Source organism: Amblyomma maculatum, chromosome 6 (genome assembly GCF_055883805.1).
Source record: "Amblyomma maculatum isolate TAMU_Amacu chromosome 6, ASM5588380v1, whole genome shotgun sequence".
Taxonomy (NCBI): Eukaryota; Metazoa; Arthropoda; class Arachnida; order Ixodida; family Ixodidae; genus Amblyomma; species Amblyomma maculatum.
The window spans coordinates 145,048,398-145,067,260 of record NC_139349.1 but is presented as its reverse complement, the minus strand read 5'-3'; the positions used below and the strand labels follow the sequence as shown (position 1 = coordinate 145,067,260).

General features: G+C 46.5%; 1 protein-coding gene across 5 annotated transcripts in view; it reads left to right on the top strand.

Annotated features, from left to right (window-relative positions):
• The window catches only part of LOC146186968 (ATP-dependent RNA helicase me31b-like), a 33,977-nt gene extending 16,276 nt beyond the window's left edge, over positions 1-17,701 (top strand). For all 5 annotated transcript variants that reach the window (XM_084607526.1, XM_084607525.1, XM_084607522.1 and 2 more), the window contains 4 exons: positions 5,812-5,992; positions 11,339-11,550; positions 12,107-12,217; positions 16,873-17,701. In XM_084607526.1, coding sequence (XP_084463652.1) covers positions 5,812-5,992; positions 11,339-11,550; positions 12,107-12,175 — 462 coding nt within the window. In that variant the 3' untranslated portion in view covers positions 12,176-12,217; positions 16,873-17,701. The remainder of the gene's footprint in view (positions 1-5,811; positions 5,993-11,338; positions 11,551-12,106; positions 12,218-16,872) is intronic.
• Positions 17,702-18,863: the final 1,162 nt, after the last annotated feature.

The following is an 18,863-nucleotide window of genomic DNA, read 5'->3' as shown; positions in this document are numbered from 1 at the left end:
GCAGGCACCTCTCAAAACCGTCGGTAGATGGGCAGCAGGACGTTATCCCAAAGAATGCCCAGCACTTCTACCTCAAACAAGCGAGCTACACCCAACAATAGTCGATGACCGATTTTTCGCACTCTTGCGGACCGCGAAAATGTCCAAAAAATCGGGCAGTCCGAAAAAACAAATGTGCACCAAAAAGCTCAATTTATTGTCTATTACTTACTTTGAGGCTGTAAAAAGTCGCGAATGCTTTTCTGCACCACGCTTCGCTTCCGTGCTAACAGGTCTGCCTGAATTTCAGCGAGAGTCTTAGCTACTTCACTACTAGACCGACTGCGCTGCCACTTCCAACTGCGTATCTTTCGCGTCAACTCAAGGAGCCGGAGTTTTGAAGCGTGCCTGCTGTACAGACCATATCAACCTCTGCGATCTCTGCCTCCCGTATTGCGTCAGTCATCGCAAGCGATAACGCGTCGTCCGCTGTTTGCATGAAAATGCACTTTCCGAGGGAATCTGGGAGGTGGAGGCACAACGTGCTGCAGTGAAAATCAAACTTTAGACTTGAAAATGCTGTTTTAAACTTCAAGGGCCATTTTCTCAGAATGAATTTTTTTCATGGTATGGTTGCTTATTCCCGCAGTATTTCTGGAACCGCTAATCTTATTCCCACCTGTTTTTTGTTTTATTGTGTGCCTGAATACATTTCCTAGGGCAAGACAAGCTCTTTTTTTTTTTTTTTTTTCAAATTATTGAGTCTGGAATTTATAATAAACAATCTAAATTAGGCTAATGCAAGTCCAATTAGTGGCACTAACCTCATTGTGCTGCTAAAATTTTTCGGCAGGAAAATTAAAAAAAAGGGCTCTGTCTTGCCCTGTGGTACCTATCATAATGAATTTCTTAGTGCCAACACATTTTGCAAATTCACCAGGCATGGTACAAGGAACCCATCTCTAACATGAGTACCAATGTGTGCAGCTCCATGAAACTTTGAAATTTTCAGGGTAGACTTTTGGCACAGCCATTTGAATACAGTTGAATCCCGCTATAACGAAATTCACGGTGCACGAAAAAAAATTCGTTCTCGCGGAACTTCGTTATCGCAAAAATTTGACGTGAAACGCAGAAAGAATTGCCCAAGCAGCAGCAAAGGCGTTTAATGCCAAAAATCTGTAAGCTTGGTTTGCTTACGCTTCACGGCGAGCAACGCCGTCACGCGATTTTCGCACTCGGTCAGCAAACCCATTGCAACATCGTCGTCTCGGACAGCAACGAAATTCCTGATGACATCAAAAGCGTCCATCACCTGTACGGCGGTTGCCGCAGCCGGCGCTTCCTGTACGTCGTCGTCTTCTTCATCGGAAGAGTCCTTATCATTCCGGGCAGCTTTTATGATCTGCTCATCACTCATCTCTTCGTGAACAACAACACAAGCGTCAGCGCCGATGTATTCATCGAGCTCGAGATTAGGCGGCACGGTTCCTATTTCTCCCAGCGTTTTCCAGGCGGCCGCGATCCCCGGAGCCGGTGACGCCTCTTCGTCGTCGTCTGTAACGCCTGGTGTTAGGCCAGCAGAGTGTACGGGTCGACCTTCGGCAAATCCGGCGTGCCTGAAACAGTTCACAATTACTGAGCGCCCCAGTGTGCTCCAGGCAGCAGACATAATCTGCAGTGCCACGTACAAGTCCACCTTCGTGTCTCGGCCGGTTTCAGTGTTAAAAAGCAGCCGCTGAATTAACCTCCCGCGGTAAGCGCGCTTCAGGCTAAGGATCACGCCCTGATCGAGAGGCTGTAAGACAGACGTGCAATTGGGAGGGAAAAACCTCGGCTCCGTGTTAGTGAGCTTGACTTCGTCGGAGTGATGCGCTGAACAATTGTCCAAAAGCAAGCAAACTTTACGGCCCTGCCGCTTCATGTCGCGGTCGAATGCCATCATCCACTCGGTGAAAATAGCGCGGGTCATCCATGACTTGTTGTTCGCCTTGTACTGCACAGGTAGGCTACGAGTTCCCTTAAAACAGCGCGGCTTGGCACTTTTGCCTATGACTAACGGCGGACGCTTGTCCGAGCCATCCATGTTTGTGCAAAGCAGCACTGTGATGCGTTTTTTGCAGTGTTTGCCGCCGTGACAGCGCTGCCCCTTGAAGTCGAGCGTCCTAGCCGGCAACATCTCGTAGAATAGCCCGGTCTCGTCGGCGTTGTAAATGTCTGCAGGCGCGAAGTTGCTTAAAATTCCGGCCATGTTACTCGCCTTCCAAGCAGCTGCTCCGTCCACGTCTGCTGACATTGACTCGCCGCACAACACTTTTCCAACGATGTTATGGCGGGCCTTGAAACGGTTTAGCCAGCCAATGCTGGCTTTAAAATCATCAATGCCAAGTAGGCATGCATAGTTCAAGGCTTTCTGCTGGACGATGCTTCCGGACAGGGGGACGTTGCTGGCTCGTGCTTCCACAAACCACGCATGCACTGCTTTGTCCAACTCTTCATGGAAGGGCCGCGTCACCTTTTTGTGCTTCGAGGATGTGCCTGAAGCAAGTGCCATTCTCACGCTGTCCTTATTGCCTAGAATCGTTGACAGCGAACTTGCAGGAATTCCGAAGTCTTCAGCAATTGCCGCTTTCTTCCTTCCGCTTTCTGCTTGGGCGATTATTTGAGCTTTTTGCTCAAGGGAAAGAGTTTTGCGTTTTTTCACTTGCGTTGCCATCGTGTCCTGCGGATGAAAACTCGTCGTTGTCGAAGAGAAAGGCAGCGAGTGAACAACGCGACCACACGACACAAAGCCAAAATGGCGGAACTGCAATCACGTGATTTCATGCTTAATGTGGCTTTGGATTTGACTTGGACTTCTCGCCAATAAAACTAGTTTCGGTTTCGATTTTGAACGCGAAAATTTCGTTGAAGCGGAAACGCTCTGCAAAAATGGTTCGTTGTGCAGAGAAATTTAGGCCATTAATTCTTATAGGATACTCGCGGGGAATAAAAAATTATTCGTTGTCGCGGAAATTTCGTTGTGGCGGTATTCGTTGTGGCGAGATTCAACTGTAACTGCAATTATCTCAAGAAATAACAAAGTTGGTATTCAAAGGTAGCCTCCCCCCTTAACGGAATGTTCTGGCTGCGAACTTCTTTTATCCATGCCATTACGGCACTCTCCACTTCGGGATGGGCCGACGTGTAGCCTTTTGCGAGATGGCTCCATAAAGTATTTACGAAAGGCAGCACTGATCGATTCCTTGTTCCTGAGATACGTTGACAGCGTGCTGTTCTTGATGTCTTACTTTTTGGCTGTATTCGTCTTGGATAGGACACCACGTTCCACCTCACTCAAAATCTCCATTTTCTTCTTGAGGTCCTTTGCCGTGTATTTACCGCTGTTTGCCATGGCTGTCACAATCGATGAGTCGTCGCTGCCGAAGTGGTGAGGCAACGGAAGCGGTAAAACTTGGACCACCGCGGCACGAACAAATGCACGACACCGACAACTGCGTTGTGCACACAACGTGACTGCAAGACGAAAAGAAAACAGGCTTGTCAAAAGCGCACCCAGCAACCGCGGTGCAGCCAAAACCTGCAACGGCTTGCGCTGGACCGTTGGTGTGATGGAGCCTGGCGGCACCCGGCAGCGAAAACCTGCTACGGCATGCACCGGAATGCTCGCTGTGACTGTCGAGTGCGCACCTTGTCTTGCGCGCGCGGGCAAATTTGAAAGATTTAGTTTTTTTGCGTCTTTAGTAATCTTTCTGCACGTTGTACACGGTACGGGCAGACTGTCTGCGAGGAGCTGTGTGAGCCACGGGCTCCTAGTTCGAATTAACCGTCGTGGATACTAGCATGTTCGAATTATCGGGCGTTTTCTCCTATTGAAATATAGGGCCATGCCGGGACCCGAGCGTCAGTTCGAATTAAAGAGGTTTTACTGTAATTTCTTGCATCTATGAGCCCAGCGCACAGTTCCAACTCGTGGTCCACGTCTGTGAACTCTGAAAACAAGACTGTCAATGGGATTTCGACACCAGCAGTGCGAAGGTCGTGAATGAGCTGCTCGATGACGCTCTCCTCGTTCAAGTTAACTGACTCATCATTCAGCACAAATCCAGCATGGCGGAAGCAATTGCGCTGTGTTGTGGGTGCCACAGACTTCCATGCATCGGCAAACATACACTAAGTGCTCCAAGCAAATCGACTGAGTAGGTTTTCCTACTGTCAAGGCACACCATCACCACCAACCACTGGATCACGACTCCATTGAGTACCTTTTCGCTGCCGCGTTGCACGCAAAAAAAAAAGCTCCTTATAAAATCCGGAAACAGCAGCATGAACTGAAGCAGATTCAATTAAATGCAAGCCATAGTAGCGACAGAACGTAGTTCTCGCATCAGCACGACCGCGGCTAGGCCTACTCTCTGCTCGGCAACGCACGTGAAACACATGGCGAACATGCAGAGGAACAGGCAGTCGAAACAAAGCTAAAAGAAAAACGCTCTAGCAGCGACATTGTGGAAGCAGAAGTTGCTAGGCAAATAATGTAACCTCAATCCAGCGTCAGTTTAGCAGAGGAGCGGCATGCAAGGCTGGCACCAGTTTCAAGGCTAGAGAAGGAAAAAGTAAACAAGATGGCGGCGACACCGCTCAGTGTGTGGTAGTTGGCCCGGCTGACTCGGAATGTCCGAAAAATTGAACAGCCCTCCCTAGTGTTCGAAATTTTGAGCCGCATAGTAGTACATAGGTTTTATAAGGTATGTCCTGGGGTCGGGAAAAACTCCGAATAATCACGCATGTCCGAAAAAGTAGTCGATGACTGTAGTGTATACTGTTGGAAGGTGCTAGGCCTAGCTCGTTTGCCGTATACAAATTTACTTCAAGGCTTTTCGTTCAATTTCTGCTCGAAAGTGCTTCTGCCTCAGAGATACGTTGGCAGTGAATGATCTAGCCCTTCACACTCGGCGAGGTTCCGCTTGGGTTTCGGCGACATGGTTCTCTATGCCGGAGACTCTTCTGATGCTTCTGTTTCCAGCTGCAAATACACAAACTTCGAATCCAGCGACGCGCACAACGCGCGCAGGCCGCCGGCCTAGTTGGCGGTGCATAATGTTTTTTGAAGTGCTTCCACGAGCGAACTTGATATTGCTTGGGAATGTAAGTCCCAAGCATGAGGAAGAGGATTTCTGCCTTCCAATGCTAGATGTGCGAGTGCTTGTGTCATTCCTGTCATTCGCGCACACTTGAAAAACATATAATCCTAAATTGTGACATTCTGTGCAATGTAGGCTGTTCAGGGCACTTGCAAAGTTCATATCAATATGAAGTTTGGATTGCCCGTAATGTCATATCAAGGTTCTTCTGTAGCCATGTTTAGCGTGCCTTGAACCGGGCTTTTATTAGTTCGTCTGACTAGAATGACCATGTTTGCAGATGAACTGCACGGTTCAGCTTGTAGCATGAAGGAAGCCTTTTTCAAAACTGTGAAGCTCTGTGCATGTGCATAGTGTCTCTCTGCCTGCAAGCAAATTACTCTGCTCTTATTTCCGTGCATATATTGTAGTGTAGAGGGGCGGCAGTTTATGAGAACGTACAGTTGTATTCTTGGGGCCGTGATGCTGCGGGAAGCCCTCTCAACATAACAGTGAAGTTTCAGTTGTTGGTGACTTTGTCCTCTTGAGTGTCCCCTTGGAAGAAACTGGGGCTCGGACGAGTTTCAAGGGAGCAGGCTGCAGTATTGGGTATTTTAGAGTATTTTGGGGTTTTTCTTTTGCAAGTTTAAATGCCTCTGCTGATGCAGTGAAGATCTGAGTTGGCGCATGTTGCTTGTGGTGAATGCAGCTGCAAATCAACCAGTCGATCATCTTCTGCAACTCCACTCAGCGGGTGGAGCTCTTGGCCAAGAAGATAACGGAGCTAGGCTACTCGTGCTACTACATCCATGCCAAGATGTCTCAACAGCATCGCAACCGTGTGTTCCACGATTTTCGCGCTGGCCTCTGCAGGAACCTGGTCTGCTCTGGTGAGTTGGCATTTCTCTGCTCTTGGGTCTGTCTCCTCTGCCCGTCGTGGTGGTGCAGTGGTCAGGGCACGCAAATGCTGTGCCCAAGGATGTGGGATTGCATCGTGGCCGCAGCTGCTCGATGAGGCTAAAACCAAGGTACTCGGGTGCTGAGCAATGTCTGTGCAACTCCAGGTGGCAGGAATTTTTGGAGCCCTCCTTCACTGAGTGTCATAGCCAGAGTCTCTTTCGCACTTTAAGGGGGGAGACTGCTTCTGGAGAAATTTTTTCTATTTCTTCGCCAAACTCAAGGAAATTGCATATCCTTATCTAATTTCTCATGCTGATTTCAAAAATGTGATTAGTTTTTTGATAGGACTATTGGTTCTCAAGGTACAATTAATTAGCCCTCTATTGTTCACAAGAACAATAGAGAGAAAAGTAAACAATAAAAGCTCACAAATTGCACATGGTTAGAACTAGATGAACTAGATCATTAAAAAAATTTATGAGTCTTAATTTAAACATCTGCTCCCAACATTGCATGCTTGGGTAACCTAGCTACATGCTAAAAAAAGAATTGTGGTTCTCTCAGCTATAGATGCCGAGATATGCTACTTTGAAAGTCACTCCGAGTCCAAAATTTGCATTCTGAGAAAAATGAGAAAAACAAGCAGAGTGATGTTTATTGAGGACAAGTACTAAATTATCCATCCAGCCACCTTGGAATGTCACCAATAGCCTCCTGGAATGTAGTCAGCCTGCTTATTAGCATTTAAATGGCGTTTTTTTAGAGTGCGCCGCACATTTTCTGAGGACTTGTGCTTCTGTGCACATGCACTCTTCCTTTGCTTGTCTTTCTCCTGCATGCGTTTTGTTGTCTGGGGGCTGGCAGTCAGGTGCAGCTCTTTCAGAATGTTTTTTGCAGTTCTTTCACTTCCTGCATTAAGCTTATCACAGCCTCAGCCACAGCTGCCTGGACCGTGAAGAGTGAAGCATGGCGTTCCTTACGTGCCAGTGCCCAAATCATTGAATGCAAACATTCATTATTGTTCTGTGTTTTGCCTCGTTGTACGCGCTCCAGAAGCCTCTTGTCAGAAAGCCTTTCATAGACTGGCAGCAAAGCTTCACAAACATGAAGAGGCAGGTTGTGTCGGTGATGTGGCATGGTCTCACCTCTGGCCTCTGCAGCATTCTGCTTACACCAAGACTCGGGGCCTGTTGGGCAGAAGCTGTGATTGTAGGTTACATCATTAGATGTAACATGATGGTAGGTGGCCATCACAGCCTTCTGTGTGGCCTCCACATCACCAGTGTGTGACTTCAAAGCCCATGCATAGTAGGAGCTCAACTTGGAAATTAGATCTCCTGTAAGCCTTCCTTTGCCACCAAGGGATTCTCCACCAGAACCTCTCTATTTCGTGATCACATTGCGCAGAGCAGTTCCCATGCGCTTCTGCACATGGTTTATGCAGTCTTCCTTTGTAACTGCTATGTAGCCATATACTTTTGCTTCTTGCAAAGCAAAGAAGGTTCGGCTGTCCCCATCAGAGAACATGGTCGTGTAGCGGAGGTTGTGCTGTTGTAGGGACCGCTGGAATAAAATAAGCGCAGCCTCGACTTCCATTTCACCAGCCTTCTTGGTGGTGTTTTTCTGGCATTTGTGGCCTTGTTTCCACGCCGGGTCATCCTCTTTTGGGCCTCGTTCACACGCGGCGCAAAAATTGCTCAGCACGACGTAATCGAGCACAAGTCCGCTGAAAATCTCTATAACAGTTCCAATTCCGATGTGAGGTGAATGCCCGCGTGTCATCCACGAGCCGTCAAACGAAACTGCAACACTTCCGAGGTGACCGAAATTCAGCTCGGAGTACACCTCCCGAATAGTCGTAAACGCGCAGCAATGGCGCGAAATTGAAGATGAAAAGCTGCTCTTTCAAACGAGACCAAGATGGTGGCAGTCACTACCGGGGAATGACAACTGCGCATCGCGGAAAGAGCGTGGTTTTCGCGTCAATATCTGCCCCGAGTGTGCGCGGATATTTATTTTTTAATCGTATTACAACCGAAATATTGACTCCAGCGCTCTGAAAATTCATAAACCAGTAGAAAAAGAGGTGGAGATTTCAAAAATTCTAGTTCTGAAAAATCGATTTTTTCGCGATTTTTTTTGCTCACAGAAGCCGTCCCCCCCTTAAACCCCATAAGCCAAACCAAGCCAGTTATATTGGGTACTTCCTTCACTGTGTGCTTGCAGTACATTTGTGCAAACATCTAATGGCTTCGAATGTTCATGGAAGCTGTTTTCAAATTTTAATTATTTAAATTTTTTGGTTGTTGTAATGGTAAGACTTGGACCAGTCAAGCTGCTTTGTCGTCCGTGTAAAAACTATTCGCCGCGAGATCGACCTAGAGGTGGTGCCACCGTCACTCCGGTAGTGTGGATCGGCAGCCGGCAGCGCTCGCAGAAACGCACGCTGCGTAGGTCTCCTTCAGAGTTTGTGGCGGGTTTGTTGGCGATGAAAACGTGTGTTCTGCAGTATTTCTGCAATATTGCAGAAAAAAATCCAAGGATTTTGCCAATGCAGCATAAGAGCGGATTCTAGGAAAACAAAGCACGCAACCACCATGCATCTTCTACATTTACTTTGCACGTTTCTTGCGCTGTACCGCGCTCACGCGCCTAATGCTTGGGCCTGCCTAATGACAGCTTTATTTTTCTTACAGACTTTTAAAACAGTTTGCGCGTGTCACATGAGAGTGAGACCGGCGAATTTAGTGTCAAGCCCATGCAGATACAAGGTTCGTGCTCTGACCTGCAGTAATTTAGATTGAATCGAGAAAGCCTAGTTCATTATATCGCACTTGACTCGAGGATTAAGCAGGTTAAATGTAGCATTGGCAGCGCACTGCATGGCGAGTTGCTTTAGACTTAGGGCACATCAATTCTGGCCCAGACAACCACGCACAAGTATTCCCCAAAAATGAGATCACGCCGACACTATACAGGAAACCTTGCCGCACAGGAAAGCTGATTGGTCACGTGTACAGCGCTGAGTGGATTGAATTTGTAGAGATGCTTTTTGGCGGCTACTGTCATAGAATGTGATAGTGTATTAATGCATGCGCCACTAACTGTAAATGATTTCCTGAAACCGAGGAAAGTATAAGGGATTTCTGATGTGTGTGATGTTAATATATAAAGGTTAATTAGTAGTGTAATTATTGTTTTGCAATGCAAATAAATTTCACCGTGTGAGAGAACTTTTACACACTTGACAGAATTTGCAATGATTACGATTAATTTTCAGTAACGTTGAAGTGCAAGCTACGAATTACTCTCTGCGAAGACATCGTTATAAACTGCGCATGGGCACTGTCATGTTCTGGGAAGCAATTTTACAGGCTGAAAATTTCTTTATCACTAATTATTTAGCAGTGACTAAATCTTATGCGAAGTAAAATATTAGGGTTGCTTCCAAAACAGATGGCGGATATAAAACTATTCCAAAAGAAATGGAGGTCATCTTATCATGCGACTATAAAGATGTATTTATTCCCGAACTAAACACTGATATTTAAGCCCGCATAAAGCTGTTTTACTCCCCTTGTCAGAAACGACGAGTTTGCTCGGAAGAAAGCACTTGGACGAAAAGGGATTTAATGATTATAATAGGCTACCAGTAAGGTACATTGATCTAGGTGTATTATGTAATATTTAGGGTAACAATTAGGTGCAGGGAATATGTTTCTCAAACATTCGAGCATTTCTATAAAGCCAAATGTGTTCACTAAAACTTTACGGATGCACAGAAGCCTTCAACAAAAAAAAAAAAAAAATGCATATTGGCCCGGGTTTAACGCATGAAAGCTGCATCGGCTATGACGGAGGATTGCAGAGGCTGGTTTTGGAGTCGTTTTTATTTTGTTTATTAATTTATTTATTTTTTTCATTATTAACACCACATTTACCACGTGGGATTGTTTATTAGTCAAATCCCACAATTGAATCCCCCATTCTCGAAATCAGCAGTCGAGCGCCCTTACCATTGAGACACCGCAACAGAGGTTTAAAAGCAAAAAAAAAAGTACTCGCACAACTCTATCGTGAATACAGAAGACATAGTAGGCATAGAGTGGTCTGTTCAAACTGCATTCTGCTATATGAAGCAGTCTGCGGTGGCATATGTTTTAGTAGCTGCGGTATTCCAAACAGAAACGGGAGTATGCGATTTCTGGGCGTTTGCATTAACTTTTATTGACGGCAATGACCTGTTTTGCTTTGACACGGCGGTAACAACAGTAGCACTTCGTTTGAGACATTGCATGTCAAAGGATCTCAAGCGCCAGACCGCGATGGATGTCCTTGTCCAAGCATGACATGCTCGATACGGACAAGTATATATTTTTTTTAATAAAGCGTGGGGTTGTAGACTTCATATTTATTTTGCAAGAGGCATATAGGTAAGCAAAAGCCCACAGGAACTGCGAAACAAGCAAAAACACTCCTGTACACGCCGCATGCGCGCGCATAAATCACTGCGGGCTGGCACGCGACGCAAAAACACATCCACACTGAGTAGGTTTCGCCCCTGAGCCGCAAGGTGGCGACTCTGCTCGATCTTGAGGCCAATATGAATGAGTCTGTTCTCTCATGGGGTAGTCTGGTCCCGACGCTTGGCCAGAGAGAAAGGCCAAAGTAATCTCTGCAGTGGAGAGTGAGGAAGGAATCGGGCAGGCCAAATCTGTGCCATGATCTATGTGATGGCTGCTTCCATCCTGTTCTGCATGAACTCAAGACTTGCCACTTAGAATTGCTATCTACCAACCAAATTTGATGAAACTTCCGTTTTTTTCTGCCGATTTTGAATATGCAAAAAGTTTTCAGTCTGGGACAATTGGGACAATCTGCAGAGCCTTGCTGTCAGCACATGGCGTGTTTCGATCATGCTGTCCATGGAGACATTTTGAAAACTGATATCACAGAGAGCACCAGAACCCGTGCTGTCATACTTGCTTGTTTGCACTTCCCCCATGGATTAGCAGCATTTTCTTTAGTGGTTGCCACAAAACTGCAAGCCGCAAAGCAGTTGGCAATTGTTTTGTTGGACACAACCCCTATTGGTATTTTGTGCACCTCTTCTTCTGGGAAGGCTGTTGCTGCTGTTTCTAGCAGCTATTACTGACAAAGAGGACCTTCTTGTGCTGGGTGAAAAGTCTCTGGAATGCTCTTGAAATGTGCACTGACACCCTACACCAGTGCTTAAGTCTCTGTTGGATTAAAATTGGCCATAACTGCTGGAAGTTGTGGGGTAACTAGTGCCATTGCAGCAGAGTAGATTTTCTCACCACGTGCTGTGCTTGCAGACCTCTTCACCAGGGGCATCGACATTCAGGCTGTCAACGTGGTGATCAACTTCGACTTCCCCAAGATGGCAGAAACATATCTGCACCGCATTGGCCGATCGGGGCGCTTTGGCCACCTGGGCATTGCCATCAACCTGATCACCTACGATGACCGCTTCTCACTGCACCGCATTGAGCAGGAGCTCGGCACAGAAATCAAGCCCATCCCCAAGGTTTGTTTCCCCTTTTTAATCCCTAGCACCTGTTCTCCTTTCTGTGCCAAACTGGAAACTTGAAGGAATGCATGGGGTAACAAACTGCTGCCTTTCCACATTTTCGGCCTTTGATAATGTGGACAAAATTATTGCTGGACATAGGCCTATTCCTTTATTACAATGATCGAGGAGACCTGATGTTTTGTTGCTGGGAATGCCACAGCAGAAGCTCTTCATTGGTTTCTCGCTCATTTGTTTAGCTATGTTTAGAATTGGAATTAGGTATGACATATGAAAAATGCCCCTTAAATTATACATAGAGCAGATCTCACTGCCCCCCCCCCCCCCCCCCCCCCCCCCCCCCCAAAAAAAAAAAAGGTTGAGTCTACCGGCTGCTTCGTTCGAGTTCCTGTTCTGTCTGCTATGATGAGTCCACATAAGTCAGTTCTGCTGCTGATGGTAGCATGAAGACATGTATGTCTCTGATTTTAACTTTGTAGCTTTTTGCAGTCTCTTTCTATGGGCACATACTATCGATTGATCCTATTGTTCTCTCCTCTTTTGCCTGGTCCAGGTCATCGACAAGAACCTCTATGTGGCGGACCTGCAGATTGAGGATCCTGAAGCGAATGCCAGCAAATAGGAGCCAATCATCATGTATTTTTTCTCATCAGCATACTTCATTGTAAGTGCTGGCTTTTTGAAGGGACCAACACTGACAGATATGCGGTGAGGTCATGGTGCAGATGATTTTGCCTCGTGTAGGGTAGACTGCACCAAATGTTAAAGAATGATTTGCGATTTGATAATAGCCTAGTCAATTTGCACACAAATCAAGGCGGGATAAGGGGATCTGAGGAACCTTTCAGATTTTTTTTTTTTTTTTTTTGCTTAGTGATGCAAATCAATGCAGGCATCAAATAGCATCAAGCAGCCAGATATAAAGTATAACTGATATCAGTAGTTTTTAATTTTTTTCCTCAGTTTGCATGCTGTTCACACCTTGCTTGCTCTCATGGAAAGGCTAGCACGACATTGCCTGTGGGTCTGTAAATGAACTTAATATGTAATAATGTGGTCTAAACCAAGACATTATTTTCCCTGCTGTTTTTCTAAAGGATGCAGTGTGCACCTTCTCTTAATGTTTAGAATCAATCATGGCCTAATTACTCATTAATTAAAAGAATGTGACTCTGGATGGTAAATTTGAGATGCACAGCATATGTCAGCAGTTACAGCAGAACAAACTGCATTCAAAACTGCATCTATTGCTTTCCACGAAAAAGGTGATATGCTCAAAGCAGCTTCGAGAAAAGCCTTAAGGGGGGACGCGGGTCTTAGAACGGTCAAAAATAGCCAAAAAATCTATTTTGAGGAAAACTCATTTTCGGATTGTTTGTACCTTCAAGCACCTGCCATTAAATTATTAACGCTGAATTTGATCGGGAAATGCGCTAAAATCTGTTTTCAAAACACCAAGGGAGCCCCGAAATGACCGAGAAAGGACAAAATTTGTTCGAACTTCCCGCGCGCGTCACGAGCAAAGCAGCCGGCCGATCGGCGCCATTTTGGGCTTGTTTCGAAGCTGGTTTCTTTGTGCGCATTTTGCGGCCTTTCAAAATGGCGTCGCTCAAACAGAACGGCCGCCCTAGCCGGTTTTCTGAGGGAAACTTCCGGGCCGCTGATTGGCTCGTGGGGCGCGCGCGTTTCAAGCGTCCCGTTCCGCGCCTCCGATTGGCTGGCGCGACCGGCACGTCATGCCTTTTTCTTCTTTTTTTCTACGTTCGCCGCCGTGACTGCCGCTTTGCGCGTCTTGGTTTCCGATCGTGTTTCTCGACACAGTACATTTCTGTTTTGTGCCGGAATGGCTGGAGACGCTCGTCTAAAGAAGATGCGTCAAGCGTACGGGAAGAAACAAAAGCGTCCATGGAACGCGCGGCCGAAGGACGACGGCGTTGCCTTGACGCCAGCTGCCCCGGACGACGGCGCGCTACCACGATTGCCTGTTGCATCTGAACCGGCCTGTTCTCTGCTTAGCCAGCCCAGCTGCAGTACATTTGGAGTTACTGAACCGTCAACGGATGCTTCTGGAGGCATCAAAGACCGCATCGACACAGTATTTTATTCTGCTGGTGAGTCTGCCGAGTGCGCGAGAAATGCTGCGGACGTGAAAGAGCATCTGGCGTCGCAGAGCGCAACAGAACGCAAGTTCAAGCTTCTAGACATCGATCTGCAGGCGAGCGACAGCGACAAGGAAAACTGTACGGAATTCGTCATCGTGGACTTAGCCGCGGTGAACACGTTCCTTGGGCTTGTGCTTTGCCCTGAGTGTGGCACGCAAAGCGTGACTTTATCGAAGTCGGGCCCAGAGTATGGGCTGTGTGCAAAGCTCGTGCTGTCCTGTAGCACCTGCGACTTGCGCGAGGAGCGTTTCTCATCTCCGAGGGTGGCCGGTGCGACTGATGCCAAGATAACTGCTTTTGAGGTGAATGTGCGTGCTATGAAAGCTATTCACAGCATCGGCAAGGGAGCGACAGCCCTGTCCGACTTTTTCGCAGTGATGAATATATCACACCGCGGCTTGCATCACAAAACTTATCAGGGCCACATGAAGATGATGCAAGAAGCCTGCACTGCGACCGCTACAGAGTGCGAGGCCGCTAGCGTTGCTCGCATCAAGGAATTATATACGGAGTTCGGCAACGCGCCAGGAAACATCGACGTAGTGTATGACGGCACCTGTCTGACTCGTGGACACAGTTCCCACATGTGTGGGGTGCATCGTTGAGATGTATACTGGTCTTGTAATAGACCATGTTGTTTTATCAAACTTTTGCCTCGGCTGCACAAAAGGCCCTAAAGAAAATGAAGGACATGCAGCCTGGCTGGTCCAGCATGCCCCACTTTGCCAAAAAAACGTTGACTGCAAGGCTGGCCAGATGGAAGTTGAAGCAGCCCTGTGCTTGTTTCGGCGGTCGCTTGTAAAACACAAGCTGCGATACACAACAATGCTGTCTGATGGGGATAGCCGGACGTACCATGCCCTGACTGAAGATGAAGTATATGGGTACATAAAAGTGGATAAAAAGGACTGTATAAACCACGTTCACAAACGCATGGGAGCTGCCCTGCGCACCCTTGTCGACAAAAAAAAAGCCCGAGGTCAGCCACTTGGTGGGAAAGGAAGGCTCACTCAAGAAAAGATTAAAAAAATCACGAGTTATTATTGCTATGCCTTACGGAGCCACAGAAACGATGTGCCGGGCATGCAGAAAGCAGTCCAGGCTACATTGCACCACATGTCTTCAACGGATGAGGCACCAAGACACGAATTCTGCCCTGAAGGCCCGGAGTCTTGGTGCAGATATAACAGGGCCGTGGCTATGAATGAGGAGCCGCCACCACACAAAAACAGCCTGCCTGGCTTCGCTTGCGAGGCATTGGAGCCTGTGTTTAGGAGGCTGAGTGACGATGCCCTGTTGAAGCGGTGCAGTGATGGGATCACACAGAACTCAAATGAGTCTCCATGCCATGATCTGGGATCAGGTCCCAAAAAGTCAGCATGCCTCACTGCGCAGCACTGAAAGAGCAGTGGCTGAGGCTATCAGCCGCTTCAACCAGGGAGCCGTCAAAAGCAGCACACAAATTGCCGAGAAGCTCGGTTACAGTGCTGGAAATTGCTTGGTGCGCCGCAGCCGTGAGAAGGATAGAAACAGGCTACAGAAGTCTTGGAAAGAACACCAGGAGAACAGTGCTGCCAAGGCAAGGTTTGCTAAGCGACACAAGCCAGCAAGGGATCCTGCATATAGCCCTGGTCTGCTATAGAACAGTTATTCTGGGACAGTGACCAGCCGTTTGAATAAACATGCCACCATGTTTCAACCTAAACTTCTTGCAAGTTTGTCTGTCTATGGCAGGGCTGTTTTCTTACACAATTTGAGCATTTATTTATCTTGGAGGGCACTGAAACGGGCACCTCAAATGCTAAATTCAGTTTCTCATGCTGGTCTAGGGGTACGTACATGGCTTTATGGCTGGGATTTGCCAATTTTATGAGAAGCTACAGTTACATATTTAGTATGGCCTTCTTTCTGAAAAGCAGGGCTACACAATGATGCTATTTAAATTGTTGTACCTGCTTCTAGCAAAAGTTACAGTTGTCTAAAACTTCAAATGCGTTTTTCTCAGTTCGATGTTTTTGGACACCGCACTCAATCTTACGGGCCTTTTTTCTATGTTGTCATTGAGTGACAATAATAAATATGGTATCACTGTAATCATGAGGAAAAATGCTAGGGGGTGATGCTATTTATATCATTGTAGCATTACTCTGCTAATTACAAATTAGGATAGTAATGAGAGGAAATTTAAACAAAATTATTCACTGTAAATGTTGGTTTTCTGCCTATAAATTGCATTAAAATGAACAAAAATAGCATCACCCCCTAGAGCATGTCTTTGGCATTGCAGCCACATACTTGCTTTTTGCATTTTAAAAGGCAAAATTGTCAAAAAGTCCCATAAGAAATTACCACTATTGTTTCCTTTTAAACCTCAGAATTTCTTGAACCAGTGCAGCTATCACAAATCTAATTACAGATTTGAAATCAGTGTGAAAAACTGAACAAGGCTGTGAAATTTTATTCAGATTGGACCAAGAAGAAAAAAAAAATTTTAAGACCCACATCCTCCCTTAAATTCCTAGGCTAGCGCATACATTGCCTAGGTACATTTATATGTTTGTATATTTATATGGAGCACTTTGAAATAATTCATTACAAGATAGAATTAGTGTTGTAGTTGCCAAAAAGCTCATTTTGAAAATTGATATGGCGATTTGACCACCAATCACATCTCCCCCTTGACTGCTCCTTTGTTTCATGGGTGACGCCATGCATCCTACTGGGAACAGCTGCATACATTTCCCACTGCTTTTCCAAAGCGACCTTGCACGCCTCGAATAAGTTAAATTACGGATCCACTCAGCGGTAAAGCCAGTTTTGGAGCAGTGCTTCCACCCCTGATTAAGGGGGGGGGGGGGGGTCTTTTTTGTCTGCAATGAACTACATGAGTTCTAATGATTTTGCTTTGAATTTAGTCGAAGTTGAGTGGCAATTGCAGGAATTAAAATATTTGCTGAATTGTCTGGGATTTCGAATTGGCAGGGCTGAAATATTAGATTTTGCTGTATTGCAAGGATGCATGAAATGAGCAAGTGCTTGCCTAATATAATGCCGTATATTCACTTTTGGCGGCACCTGTACATGTGCTAGCAGGAGCGTTCGCAAAGTTTCCTAAATAGGTGTCCTGTTCATTCATTGCTTCTTTTATTTGTTCCAGGTTTTGTACGTCACTTCCAGAAGATTATGTTGCATACTGTACAGAAGGAAAAATGTGCAAGTGTGTGTGTGCGTGAGTGTTGTGCGCATGTTGAGAGAAGAAAAAAACTAAAAAAAGAACTCTGAGACTACTGCAAGGGGAAGAAATTCATCGAATGCCTGGTGATGTGAACAAGTATTTATTACCTTTCTGGAAGTGCCGTCTTACACCATAACTTATACATAAGCGCTTTTTTTTTACGCGAAAAATTTGCGGGATGCCCGTGTTCAAGAGACGTTACTTGGATCAAGAAGAGCAGTGGGATGTTTTGAATTTTTTTTTCTAACTTTTTTCTTGGTTCCACAAAATCGGTTTTGCGGATGTCTTGCGCGCATCTGTGAAGAAGAAAGAACAAGTACTTTTCCTGGCTGCTGCAACGTGGTGCTGCTCTGGCTGCCCTTGCGACATGTGTACAGAACATTGGAGTGGCGCAGGGCACGTCGGGATGGCAGTGGGACATGCGTGTGCTGCCGCGTCAGATGGCTGCAGCGGTGGAATCCAGTTTTCGAAGAAGGGGGACAAAGGCCGAAAAATCGAGCCCTCGCACAAAGTCTACTGAAAGCCTCTATGCCCCTCCTCCCCCTTTGCTGGGAGGCACAAGAGGAGGAATTGTCCTCTATCCACATCAAGTGCAGTGTGTGTGTGTTGAGTGTCTGTGCGTTGTGGACTTTTTATACACCTGTGCGGATTCTAAGAGTTGAAAGAATAAGGCAGGGCCTATGCATTGTGGAGAAGGCGACAGACTATTTCGGCGATGGCCATGCATTTATAGGCTGGCGCTTTTTTTTTTCTGCAGCATAGCACAGCAGTCTGAGACTTGGTTAACATTTGCCAGGGCCAGCAAACGATTGTCAGCTTTGAGTAGAGGGAACAAAAAAAAATTGGTTTTATGACTTGCTGCAACAATGAAATTTCGCTACACTGTTTAAATTGGCAGTCCACTGAGCTGACATTGATGTAATTGTAGTGTTTGTGGACTGATCTGTTTGTGTTTTGCTTTAGTGCAGTTGCTGGCTGTCGTAAAAACGTTGCTCCTTTCAGAGCGCTTTCACTTCCATTCATGTTGACTATGTGTGTGGAAGTTCCTTGCATCGAGGTAAATGACAGACCAGAGCAAGAACGAGAGATTATTTGTTTTCCCTCGCTGGAACCTGGTTTTTGAAACCAAAATCCACTTTTGCATCAAAGCACCCCACTTGTAGGCGACCTTGGTAATCGTCCAGTTATTAAGGCACTGCCCTTGCAGCAGCAGCGTGGGAAAGCCCACATATCCTGTATATATAAGGTGTAAATTTTGTACATTTTTGTTTAAACAACCGGATGGTTAGCTCGACGTCTGTCAAATGACTCGTTTCTGCACTCTAACCCCGACGGGTCGAGTTGGCCAGCGTATGCATGAAACTGTTGCTTGGCACCACTCTTTTAGCCGGTGCCATGGGTTACTGCACGGCCACGTAGATGGTGGCTTCCTTGCGCCTGCTGCTGCGATGGCAGTTGTTGGGAGTATGCCAGTCTGGGGTTTGCTTGGGGACTCCAATCACTGCCCCCTCCCTTTTTTTTCCCCCATTCTTTCTTTGTTACTTGGGTGTAGCAGTGTGTTTGCCCCCCCCCTCCCTTTTCTAGTCTTCCTTTTTCTGTTCTTTTGTTTGGTTTCCTGGCCAAGTTGTTCCCCTTCTATGTTCCCTTTGCAGCCTCCCCACTCTCTTCAGTTTCTGATCTCTCTGTCCCGCCTTTCACTCCTCTTTCGATGTTCTGCTGTCCAAACAAGTTCACCATGGCGGACTTGCGAAGTGCCGTAGCCTGCAGGAAGCATGGACGCCAAATGGTGCATGGTTTTTTGGGACTCTCGAAGCACTTATGACCGGCCGGTGCTCAGTTTCGGCCTAAACCAGTTGCCCTGCTAACCAGAAACTTCCTCTGTCCCATGCATCATCTGGCATTGCTGTGGGTGC